This window comes from Taurulus bubalis, assembly GCF_910589615.1.
Source record: "Taurulus bubalis genome assembly, chromosome: 5".
In the NCBI taxonomy this organism is placed as follows: Eukaryota; Metazoa; Chordata; class Actinopteri; order Perciformes; family Cottidae; genus Taurulus; species Taurulus bubalis.
Window position 1 is genome coordinate 2837675 of NC_136593.1, and position 13705 is coordinate 2851379.

Below are 13705 nucleotides of genomic sequence, written 5' to 3' on the forward strand. Positions count from 1 at the left end.
CAAACATCAGCAATGAGAGGAAAATTACAGAGTTTATTACAGTTTAATCAAACGCTTTCCATAACGAAGCGTTCTTTCACTTGGTCAAGTTTGTAATATGAATTAAAGAGTTTAGCTTTCCACATTGTGAGGCATCCCGCTGCACACAGTTTTTCTGCAATGCGTAAACCGATAAGCCAGTGTGTGTGTGTGTGTGTGGGGGGGAGGGGGGACGTGTGTGTGTGGGCGTGTGTTACTCATGTTGTGGGTACATAAAACCCACATTTTGAGGAGTGTTTAAGGATGTTTCAATAACCAATTTAGTCTGACGGCAAACAGCTGGTTCAAACACACACACACACACACACGCACACACACACACACACGCACACACACACACACACACACACACACACACACGCACACACACACACGTGATTCTGAGGCTGACTCTTAAACACCAGCTTTCCTGGAAAGTGGATTCTCCTTCACAGACACAAAATGAGGTCATCAAACAGGAAGTAAAAAACATCTGAAATGTTTACGGTGATTACAGTTTCATGATAGTTCAAGTTATGAAAACACGGCTCGTTTATTAATCATATATGTGGTTTCTAAAGGCCTGTGACTCCTGATTGAACTTTCCTGGCCATACACTTGTATCTGTAGGCCTCAGAACATACGGAACCTTGTTCTTCTCAGGAACACGATACACAATGTGTTCATCAATCTGTTCCTTCTTTGCAAAGAATAAATGTCACTGTTGAATGATTTTACGACCGGTGTCGAGTACATTTTTCTATCAGTGACCTTCAGATTAATATGGTGACCTCAGTCAAATGTGTAAATAATTAAAGGCTGAACTAAATGTCACCATAAAGGCTGAAAATGTCCCTCTGACACACTTACATGATGCTCTTTGAAACTCAACGACGCTCTGAAATACGCTCTGTCTCCCACAGAGGAGGGGGAGGATGAGGAGGAGGAAGAGGAGGAGTCAGTCCCTTGGGATAAAACTCTGCTCAGAGAGGAAGAGAGCCAGTCCATGTGAACGGAGACAGAAGAACAAGAACCAGAACCAACAAGCTCCTCCTCCATCTGCTGATCCGTGAGTTTCATCATTCAGACATTCAGAGTTCAACTGTTACTGAAACCAGACAGAGAGAGAGAGAGAGAGACAGAGAGAGACAGAGAGAGAGACAGAGAGACAGAGAGAGACAGAGAGAGAGAGAGAGACAGAGAGAGACAGACAGAGAGAGAGAGAGACAGAGACAGAGATAAAGAGACAGACAGACAGAGAGAGACAGACAGAGACAGACAGACAGACATTTAGCCTCTCATCATGGACAGGTGAGCACTAAAGTAAACTAAACGACAGCGTTCCGTTTCTACTGTCAGGATGTTATAATGCTGTTGTGTGTAGATGGTTGTGTGTATGTGGTTGTGTGTAGATGGTTGTGTGTATGTGGTTGTGTGTAGATGGTTGTGTGTAGATGGTTGTGTGTATGTGGTTGTGTGTAGATGGTTGTGTGTAGATGGTTGTGTGTATGTGGTTGTGTGTAGATGGTTGTGTGTAGATGGTTGTGTGTATGTGGTTGTGTGTATATGGTTGTGTGTAGGTGGTTGTGTGTATATGGTTGTGTGTAGGTGGTTGTGTGTATGTGGTTGTGTGTAGATGGTTGTGTGTAAATGGTTGTGTGTAGATGGTTGTGTGTAGGTGGTTGTGTGTATGTGGTTGTGTGTAGATGGTTGTGTGTATGTGGTTGTGTGTATGTGGTTGTGTGTAGATGGTTGTGTGTAGGTGGTTGTGTGTATGTGGTTGTGTGTAGATGGTTGTGTGTAAATGGTTGTGTGTAGATGGTTGTGTGTAGATGGTTGTGTGTAGGTGGTTGTGTGTAGGTGGTTGTGTGTATGTGGTTGTGTGTAGATGGTTGTGTGTAGGTGGTTGTGTGTATGTGGTTGTGTGTAGGTGGTTGTGTGTAGGTGGTTGTGTGTATGTGGTTGTGTGTAGATGGTTGTGTGCAGACCGGCTTACATCCCGTAACCCTCGGCTGCATTTTATCAGCTCAGTGTGGAATTTGACTTTCATCGGGAAAAAAAAATGGAGGAGGTCAAAAATGTGATTGGCGATCTGATGGATGCTGCCGCGGTCACACAAGTTATGTTGTTATTCATTCATTATGGCTGCTTGCTTTGTGCTTTTACTATGCACCGTTTTTATATGTGTAGGTTTAACTGCTGTATATGTTACATGTAGATATTGTGTTATTGTGTGTTGTCAACACATTGTAAATGTTGGATTTAAAGGTGCTATCGATAACACTGACAACATTCAGCCACTAGATGCTGCACTCGTCCTCCCTGTTCGATTGCATTCACACACACACTGTTTATAAGAAGTGGGCGGAGTTGTCATGACATCACCCGTTGGTTTGTGGACTGATGTTTTGAAGCCTCGAGTTTGACGATTTCGCCGTCGCTATGTTGTTCTTTTCGCAAACGATAAACGTAAGTTCCCATATTTTTAATGTGGAGGAGTGACGTGGAGCCGCTGTTTATGTCTATGGTAGAGAGACCTGTCAATCACCTTGTAGCCCCGCCCTAAAGCATATAGACTTTTATACAACCAGAGGAGTCGCCCCATGATGGCCAGGAGAGAGAATGCAGCTTTAACACATGAAGCATAGACTTCTATACAACCAGTGGAGTCGCCCCCTGATGGCCAGGAGAGAGAATGCAGCTTTAACACATGAAGCATATACTTCTATACAACCAGTGGAGTCGCCCCCTGATGGCCAGGAGAGAGAATGCAGCTTTAACACATGAAGCATAGACTTCTACGAGTTCCCAGTCAGAAATTACAACTGGATCAACGCCTCGGAAAATTGGACTTTGTCTTTGCAGATGTATTTTTGAATAGCTCCCCATGAAAATAATGCTGAATTATCTGCCAGCAGCTGCTGTTTGCAGTGTAAACATGGACAGCCAACTATCACCGGATTACTTTGATGCAAGGAAACTTAACACGATGATTCTCAGTCATCTGCAGAGGCTATTTCCAATGATTTCTGAGTGCATATATGGACATTTATTCTGGATATAAAGACATCCTCTGGAGGTCACGCTGAATCACATCAACATAGATGTCAAGTGTGAGTTCAGTCTTTACTGAGTTATGAGTTATGAAGAAGAGAAGAAGAAGTGCGCCCCCCAGTGGAGGCTGCATGTTGAATCAAAGAGTTTTTAATCAGGTTAGTTATGTTGTCATAACAGCTTGAGGGCCTGCCACTTATCTTTAAGTGTTTTCACATTGTGATACTTCATGACCGATTACTGTGTAGGAAGAAGTGCTCAGGTGATTAGCTGAGGTAAAAGTATCACACTGTATAAAGACTGAAGTCTTATATTTAAAATGTCACTGCTGTAAAAGCACACAAGTATTATCTGTCACAACATTACTGTTGTATAGCACCAGTTTACTGTTGTATAGCAGTACTTTACTGTTGTATAGCAGTACTTTACTGTTGTATAGGAGTACTTTACTGTTGTATAGCAGTACTTTACTGTTGTATAGCAGTACTTTACTGTTGTATAGGAGTACTTTACTGTTGTATAGGAGTACTTTACTGTTGTATAGGAGTACTTTACTATTGTATAGCAGTACTTTACTATTGTATAGCAGTACTTTACTGTTGTATAGGAGTACTTTACTGTTGTATAGCAGTACTTTACTGTTGTATAGGAGTACTTTACTATTGTATAGCAGTACTTTACTGTTGTATAGGAGTACTTTACTGTTGTATAGCAGTACTTTACTATTGTATAGCAGTACTTTACTGTTGTATAGGAGTACTTTACTGTTGTATAGCAGTACTTTACTGTTGTATAGGAGTACTTTACTGTTGTATAGCAGTACTTTACTGTTGTATAGGAGTACTTTAGTGTTGTACAACAATAATTGAGTCTACTATAATAGTACTTAATTGTTGTATGGCAGTAATTTAGTTTTGTTTACCAGAGCTTTAGTGTTTTATAACAGGACTTTAGTGTTTTATAACAGTACTTTAGTCTAGTATAATAGTATTTAAGTGTAACATAGCAGTATTTTACTGTTGTATAGCTTTACTATATTGTTGTCTAAGGTGGAGCTGATTTAAAGTACGTCATGAAGTTACTAAGTTGGAGTCACTATTATTTATTATATATTTGCTATTTAAAGTATGAGGTCAGAGGTCAGAGGTCTGTCTTTGAACTGAAGCCTTTTTAATTAAAAGTTAGCTGTTAGCAGTTAGCGGTTGGCCAGATGTCCAGATGTGAATGAGGCAGCAGCTGGATGGTGATTGGCTGTCGGCACTGAGCTGTATTTAAACACACAGATTACAGACTGACTGTGTGTGTGTGGTCCTGTATGTATATATTTGTGAGGACTTTCTGTTCTTCAAAGGCAGTTTGAAGCTTAAGACCAGATAATGAATGTGTGTGTGTGTGTGTGTGTGTGTGTGTGTGTCCCTTTTCAGACACGTCATCTGTAATATTTCCAACTTCATCTTCGTGTCATTCAGACAGACCTTTACTTCACATTAAAGTGTGGCAACACATAGGAAGACACGGCAGTTTTCTCTCTCTAAAAACATACTTTACAGTCGGAGCTTTAATAAAGTTAAATTAATCCATTTAAACAATTTCACATGAGTTTCATTGTTTTTGCTTGTTCCTGTTTTACAACATCCAACACATTAACATCTCACTGACGGCGACCGGAAGCAGCAGCAGGGTTGCAGTAAGATATAAACTAAGATTAAACCAGGCTTAACTTTTGCTGCAACTCTGTCATCCTGCATGACACTAAATCGGCCAATCGGGCGCGTGCACGCTCTCCTTCCTGGTTAATGACTTTGTAACATGAACGCTGCGTTTCTGCTGTTTACATTATGATCGTTGAGATGAAATATTTCCCACTGTGATTACTCTCCAGAGCCTCAGGGTGTTATGCTTTACGGAGCTCTGTGCAGAGCTTTGGTGTCATTTAAACTCATGGTTGTATTACTTAAACCGTACGAACCGGATCTGATTTCATTTCATTCACCTGTTGACATATTGAAATGCTATTTAATGTGAAAACTTCCACACTAACTCCGGGTGTTTTCCGTCATAGACGGCATCGAAGAAGTGGACATAGTCGTTGTGATGTCACCCATCAGTTTGTGGACTGCCTTTTTGAAGCATAGAGTTCGGCAGTTCGGTCGTCGCCATCGTGTTTATTTGAAACCAGGGAACCGAAGTAAATATATTTAAACTGCGACGGAGTGGCGTGGAGAAACCGTACACAGCTCTGGTATTGGTAGCAACCTGTCAATCACAGTAAGCCCCGCCCTAAAGCATCCCCTGCTTTGTGGTCTGTTTGACTCTAAATGACCATAATTTACTAAATGAACATCATGCTGTATTGAAGAAGACTTGAAACTAGAGATTGAGACATAAACTCATAAATCAAGAGAGAAGTAGAGTCATTAATATTGGCTTCTATACAACAAGAGGAGTCACCTCCTGGTGGTCAGGAGAGAGAATGCAGCTTTAACACATGAAGCATAGACTTCTATACAACCAGAGAAGTTTCCCCTGGTGGTCAGGAGAGATAATGCAGCTTTAACACATGAAGCATAGACTTCTATACAACCAGAGAAGTTTCCCCCTGGTGGTCAGGAGAGATAATGCAGCTTTAACACATGAAGCATAGACTTATACAACCAGAGTAGTCGCCCCCTGGTGGTCAGAAGAGATAATGCAGCTTTAACACATGAAGCATATACTTCTAAACAACCAGAGGAGTTTCCCCTGGTGGTCAGGAGAGAGAATGCAGCTTTAACACATGAAGCATATACTTCTAAACAACCAGAGGAGTTGCCCCCTGGTGGTCAGGAGAGATAATGCAGCTTTAACACATGAAGCATAGGCTTCTAAACAACCACAGGAGTCACCCCCTGGTGGTCACGGGAGATTATGCAGCTTTAACACATGAAGCATAGACTTCTGTACAACCAGAGGAGTCGCCAACATTAAAATAAATTAATACAAATTAAAAAACACTATTAAAATCAGAGTGAGAGATGTACGGATGAGTTTAAATAGAAAGTAAACAGAGTTCTCAATCACTGAGCTTCTCTTCCTGTTTGACTGTTTATACTACATCGGTTCAGTTTGTTTTACAGAGAGAGAAAGTGGGTCCGGAGGGTCTGGAGGAGAAAAGAGAAAGAGATGAGGGGGAGGAGTGTTGTGAAACTGAGGTAACTCCAGTTCAAGTTGAGCGGTGTTGATATGGACAGCACAGTCTTAGAATGTGTTCAGCTGTGAGTTGTGGAGCAACAGGAGGAACAAACCCCCTCAGATCTGCTCATTGTGACCTCGGACCTCATTTCACTGTTGCAGCTTCTTTTCGACACTGGAGGACAGTTTGTCTTTGGACATTTTGTTTTTGGACATTTTGTCTGTGGACAGTTTGACCTAGAACCTAGAAACAGAATCCAGCAATGTGATCCATGATTTTAATCTTCTTCTTCTGTGTTTCAGGTTGAGATGTCTCGCCTCACGATGACTTCCTGTCTGTTGTCCCTCCTCCTCCCTTTGGTGTTCTCCATCATGGCCGCCGCCCAACCCGCCGGCTGCAAAATCCGAATCACTGACAAAGGACTCGAAATGCGTAAGGTTTCCTTAGCCTCCATTATTCACCTGCATCCTGTTAATATGTGGACCGTATGCAACATCTGTACTATAGATAACATTTGCACATATTGTCATATGTTCTTTGTTTATATTGTGTTGTTGTATTGTATTTTTATATATATTATATTTGTACTTAGAGTCAAGACCACAGTCCTGCAGGGGGCAACAATTGTAGAAATATGTTGAGTATGTGACAAATAGAAACTTGAAATTGAAAAGATTTAAAACCCATATTTAAACTAGTACAAATATAAAACTGTAATCTGGATTAGAACTATAATTCAGATTCAATTATAATCCAGATATAAATACTGATAAAACAGATTAAACCTGTGGACACATGAAGCGGTTCTTCTCTCGTTCTCTTGTACTTCTGCTGAGTGTAGTACTCAAAGTATGTCTTATGGTTCAAGTACTTTTGTGTTTTGTGTTTTCAGTGAAGTTTGAGACTCAGAAGTTCGTTGAAGAAGAGATCAGTAACATTTCGATGCCAGAGATGCAGGGCAAAGAAGGACGCTTCCAATACACCATCACTAAGTACAGGCATTACGCGGTATTTAAAGAAATACTTTGATTCTGAATACTCGACGCGTAGTGATATCTTCTCTTTCTCTCGTCAGCGTGAAGATAACCGAGTTGAATCTGACTCACGCTGAACTGCAGTTCATCCCTGACGTCGGGTTGTTGTTCGACGTCCAGAACTCATCGATCTCGCTGAGTTTCTACAGACGGATCCTCTACTGGTTCTTGTTAGTCCTGCTCCAGAAACCTGACTCCACACTAACACTTCTGTGACTGCATCCATCCATTCATGCATCCATCCATCCATCTATCCATCCATCCATACATCCATGCATCCGTGCGTCCATGCGTCCATCCATCAATCAATCCATCCATCCATGCATCCATCCATCAATCCGTCCATGCGTCCATCCATCAATCCATCCATCCTTCCTTCCTTCCATCTATCCATCCATTCATTCATCATCCATCCATCCATCACATGCATCCGTCCATCAATCCGTCCATCTGTCCATGCGTCCATCCATCCATCTATTCATCCAGCCATGCATCCATGCCTCCATCCATCAATCCATCCATGCGTCCATGCGTCCATCCATCAATCCATCCATCCATTCTTTCACCCACCCATCCATTCATCCATCCATCCATCCATCCATCCGTCCATCCATCCACCCATGCATCCATGCATCCATCAATCCACCCATCCATCCATTCATCCATCTCCATTCACCTCTAGAACACACTGTCAGTATCACTCTAATGTTTCTTTTACAGCACATATTATCATGTATTGTTGAGTATTTCGTTTCTAATTTATTTGGTACAACCCTCCAACAAATGTGACACTAAAAACCAGTCAATACCTCGAACAACGATGTCATAGGTCAGGGCCTTCACAAGGCCAAATTCTGGAGCTTTTGTGTAAATTTACATGATTTCGCCACAACACATGAAGCTGTTATTGCTTGGCTTTACATATACACTACTCCTATTGAGGTTGGGGGTCATAGCGCCACCTACTGACAACAGGAAGTCAGCCTCATGTGACAAAGACGAGCAGATTTACATGACATTTACATGACATTTACATTCGGTGGTCTCAGCGTGACAGCCTGTAATCAGTGCGTGTTCTTCAGCGCCACATAGTGGAGACAGGAAGTGGTGCACTGCATCAAGGTCATCTCATTGTTTACGTGGTAGTATGATCTCAGTGAAGTGTTTCTGTATGTCAGTTACGACACAGGGAACATCAACGCGGCGGCTGAAGGAGTGAACATCAACACGGCTCTGAATCTGATCAGGGACGATGAAGGACGACTGAAGATCAATAACATCACCTGTGATGCCAAAATCGCCAAAATGAAGGCAAAGTTCACCGGAACGCTCGGGTAAAGCACACTGATCAATAATGATTACTGTTAATACGACTGATGTAGTGATCAATAAGGATTACTGTTGATAAGACTGATCAGTAACCAATAACAATTAGGAATTGCTGATCAATAATCAATTACCAATAATGTCTTATCACGATCAATCATTGCTGATCAATTCTCACTCTTCACCTCGTTGTCATGTGACTACAGAATCGGCCAATCAACGACTGTCTGCCCATTTTTATTCTTTCAGGAAAGTTTACGGCTTCCTGTCCAGCTTTCTGACAACGGGCATGCGCTTCCTCCTGAACCAAAAGGTCTGTCACCTGTCTGTCTCTCACCTGTCTCTCTCTCTGACATGTCTGTCCACCTCTGACCTGTCTCTCTCTCTCTGATCTGTCTGTCTCTGACCTGTCTGTCCCTCAGATCTGTCCCGCTCTGAATCACGCCGCTCTGGTTCACGTGAACTCGTTGTTGGAGACGATCCCCGTGAGGACGGAGGTCGATTACTATATCGGTATTGATTACTCTCTGATCGACGACCCGGTGGTGACGTCCAGGAGCCTCGACATGCACTTCAGGGTGAGACTCTTCCTCTCGGGTTCCTCTCCTCGTCTTCGTGTAACCCGACGGGAACACTAACGTGTGCGTGGTGTGTGTAGGGGATGTTCTACAACCTGGCCGATCCCAACGACACGCTGGTGAACTACGCCGTGGACCCGGTCATCAGAGAGTACGACCGCATGGTGTACCTCGCCTTGTCCGAGTACTTCTTCGACAGCGGGATGTATTCCTACTACAAAGCAGGAGTCTTCCAGATGCACATCGTCAACGAGAAGGTGAAACCCACCACAGGCCTCCAAAACCCCTCAAACGTTCTACTTGTCCCCAAAACCCCAGACCTGAAACCCGAAACCTTCTGTTTGTGTCGTCTCGCCCTTCAGATGTCCCAAGAGATGGAGAGCCTGTTGAGGACCACCTACTTTGGAACCCTCGTGATGATGGTGAGCAGAAACACCCCCGAACCACAGTGGAGGCACAGTAAAGACTCAATAGAGGCACAGTAAAGACTCAATAGAGACACAGTAGAGATAAATTAGAAATGCAGTGGAGACACATTGTAGAAATACAGTAGAAATGCAGAAAAGACACAATAGAGACACAGTTGATACACAGTGGAGAGACATTATAAATGTAGTGGAGACACAGTAAAGACTCAATAGAGACAAAGTAAAGACTCAATAGAGACACCGTAGAGATGCATTAGAAATGCAGTGCAGTAAAGACTCAATAGATACACAATAGAGATAAATTAGAAATGCAATGAAGACACAGTAGAGACTCAATAGATGCACAGTTAAGACTCAATAGAGACACAGTAGAGATGCATTAGAAATGCAGTGGAGACACATTAAAGACACAATATAGACACAATAGAGACACAGTAGAGTTGAATTAGAAAGGCAGTGGAGACACAGTAAAGACTCAATAAAGACCCAGTAAAGACTCAATAGAGACACAGTAGAGATGCATTAGAAATGCAGTGGAGACAACGTAAAGATTCAATAGAGACACAGTAGAGATACATTAGAAATGTAGTAGAGACACATTGTAGAAATGCAGAAAATACACAATAGAGACACAGTGGAGAGACATTAGAAATGTAGTAGAGACATAGGGACTCAATTGAGAGACAGTAGATACACGGTAGAAACAGAATAAACATAGTAAATGCAGAGTAAAAACACAGTAGAAGCAAAGTAGATACACAGTAGATACACAGTAGAAATAGTAGAAACACAGTAGATATATAGTAGAAACAGGAGAGAAACAGGAGAAACACAGTAGAAACACAGTAGAAACACAGTACATACATAGTATAAACAGTAGAGAAACAGTAGAAACACAGCAGATACATAGTAGAAACAAAAGAGAAACACAGTAGAAACAGTAGAAACACATTAGAAATAGAAACATAGTAGATACGCAGTAGATAGTACATAGTAGAAACAGTAGAGACATAGTAGAAACACAGTATATACATATTAGGAACAGTAGAGCCATAGTAGAAACAGTAGAGACATAGTAGAAACACAGTAGAGGTGTGTTAGCAGGAGGAATGTAAATCGACTGGATGCAGATTTGTAATGTGTTCTGTTGACTCGACAGTTCTGTGCAGGTGTTCTCATTATTTTGTCCACACCTGTATTGAGGAATCTACCTGAACCTGTAGACACGTGCAGTTCTGTGTACTTTCCTTCATGTTCTCCCCGTGTTCTCGGTAGAACCCGGCGCTGGTGGACAAGCCGTTCTCGCTGAAGATCGCCGTCAACTCGCCGCCGAAAACCACCATCAAGACGTCCGGGGCGACGGTCGTCATGACAGCCACCGTTTTGGTGATGGTGCTGCCTCCAGGCCAGCCTCCGATCCAGCTCAGCAGCATGACCATGGTACACACACACACACACACACGCACACGCACACACACCTGCTGATCAAAACATCCAACAGCTGTTTCTACTCCACTGTTTCATGTTTCTGTTCTCCTGCAGGAAACAAAGTTTAATGCCAAGTTTTCAATGAAGGGAAAACGTCTGGCCATTCATGCTGACCTCCGCAGGTACACACACACACACACACACACACACACACACACACACACACACACACACACACACACACACACACACACACACACACACACGAAGAAGTGACTAGGAAGGCGTGACTAGGAAGGCGTGTCTAGGAAACCATGGCTAGGAAGAAGTGACTAGGAAAACGTGGCTAAGAAGAAGTGACTAGGAAGGTGTAACTAGGAAGGTGTAACTAGGAAGGCGTGACTAGGAATGAGTGACTAGGAAGGTGTAACTAGGACGACGTGACTAGGAAGGCACGACTAGGAATGAGTGACTAGGAAGGCGTGTCTAGGAAAGCATGGCTAGGAAGAAGTGACTAGGAAAGCATGGCTAGGAAGAAGTGACTAGGAAAACGTGGTTAGGAAGAAGTGACTAGGAAGAAGTGACTAGGAGGCGTGGCTAGGAAGGCGTGACTAGGAAGGTATGACTAGGAATGAGTGACTAGGAAGGCACGACTAGGAATGAGTGACTAGGAAGGTGTAACTAGGAAGGTGTAACTAGGAAGGCGTGACTAGGAAGGCATGACTAGGAAGGTGTAACTAGGAAGAAGTGACTAGGAAGACATGACTAGGAAGGCGTAACTAGGAAGAAGTGACTAGGAGGCGTGGCTAGGAAGGCGTGACTAGGAAGGCATGACTAGGAAGCGTAACCAGGAAGGCGTGACTAAGAATGTGTAACTAGGAAGAAGTCACTAGGAAGGCGTGACTAGGAGGCGTGGCTAGGAATGTGTAACTAGGAAGAAGTGACTAGGAGGCGTGGCTAGGAAGGCGTGGATAGGAAGGCGTGACTAGGAAGGTGTAACTAGGAAGAAGTGACTAGGAAGGCGTGGCTTGAAAGAAGTGACTAGGAAGGTGTAACTAGGAAGAAGTGACTAGGAAGGCGTGGCTAGGAAGGTGTAACTAGGAAGAAGTGACTAGGAAGCGTGGCTAGGAAGGCGTGGATAGGAAGAAGTGACTAGGAAGGAGTGAATAGGAATGTGTAACTAGGAAGAAGTGACTAGGAAGGCGTGACTAGGAGGTGTGGCTAGGAATGTGTAACTAGGAAGAAGTGACTAGGAGGCGTGGCTAGGAATGTGTAACCAGGAAGAAGTGACTAGGAGGCGTGGCTAGGAAGGCGTGACTAGGAAGGCGGAACCAGGAAGAAGTGACTAGGAGGCGTGGCTAGGAAGGCGTGACTAGGAAGGCGTAACCAGGAAGAAGTGACTAGGAGGCGTGGCTAGGAAGGCATGACTAGGAAGGCGTAACCAGGAAGAAGTGACTAAGAGGCGTGGCTAGCAAGGCGTGGCTAGGAATGTGTAAATAGGAAGAAGTGACTAGGAGGCGTGGCTAGGAAGGCGTGACTAGGAAGGCGTAACCAGGAAGAAGTGACTAGGAGGCGTGGCTAGGAAGGCATGACTAGGAAGGCGTAACCAGGAAGAAGTGACTAGGAGGCGTGGCTAGCAAGGCGTGGCTAGGAATGTGTAAATAGGAAGAAGTGACTAGGAGGCGTGACTAGGAAGGCGTAGCCAGGAAGAAGTGACTAGGAGGCGTGGCTAGGAAGGCGTGACTAGGAAGTCGTAACCAGGAAGAAGTGACTAGGCGGCGTGGCTAGGAAGGCGTGGATAGGAAGGCGTGTTTGTCAGGCTTTTCTTCTTCTTTTATGAGCGTCTAAAAACACCCGAAAAAAAACCTCGCCGCAAGAGGAGCTCGTTTACTTTCTCCTCAGTGAGAGAGTTACGGTTGTTGTACAGAATCCCTTAAAATGTTTCCTTAGTTCCGTAAAAACGCTGAAATTGGACCTTTTTGTGCTTTAAAGCCACAGCCTCTCTGTGGTTTCATGACCTCCAAATGACCACAGACTGAAACAGAGTTGTCTTCTTTCAGGTTTAAAATATTCTCCAATCAATCGGCACTGGAATCTCTGGCAGTAAGTTTGTTTATCTGCTACGAGTCACAAGTCACAACTTTAGTGTTGAGTCAGTAAAAAGTAACAGTCGTCTGCCTGTCAGTTGATTCCTCTGCAGGCTCCTCTAAAGACGATGCTGCAGATGTCTGTGGTTCCTTTAATCAACAGTAAGAATCTGATTCATCAAATATGAAACGTTAACAGTAACACACTGTGACACTGACTGTGTGTGTGTGTGTGTGTGTGTGTGTGTGTGTGTGTGTGTGTGTGTGTGTGTGTGTGTGTGTGTGTGTGTGTTCAGACTGGACAAAGAGAGGCGTTCGGATCCCTCTGGCTGACGGGATGGATTTCATAGAGGAAGTAGTTGAATATCACAATGTAAGTCTGTTTGATAAACATCTTTATTGCCTTCGCCCTCTCTTGTACCGTGTTGTCGTTGCATTTCCTCACTCGCTGCTGCCCCCTGGTGTTGACCGCCGTTGTGTTCATCTCTGCAGGGCTTCATCTTGATCGGAGCGAATCTTCACTTCAGCAAAGGACTGAGAGAAATGATCCAAGGGAGCAACCAGACAGAAACCAACTAAA

General features: G+C 43.5%; 1 protein-coding gene across 1 annotated transcript; it reads left to right on the forward strand.

Moving 5' to 3' along the window:
• Positions 1–6552: 6552 nt before the first annotated feature.
• Positions 6553–13704, forward strand: pltp (phospholipid transfer protein; the record flags this gene model as incomplete). Its single annotated transcript, XM_079218192.1, has 14 exons — positions 6553–6676; positions 7137–7236; positions 7320–7448; positions 8457–8612; positions 8854–8917; positions 9027–9182; positions 9263–9439; positions 9545–9604; positions 10886–11050; positions 11153–11220; positions 13099–13141; positions 13224–13287; positions 13422–13498; positions 13618–13704. 14 exons carry the CDS (start codon positions 6553–6555, stop codon positions 13702–13704), a joined length of 1470 nt encoding a protein of 489 aa, XP_079074318.1.
• Between the last annotated feature and the right edge of the window lies 1 nt (position 13705).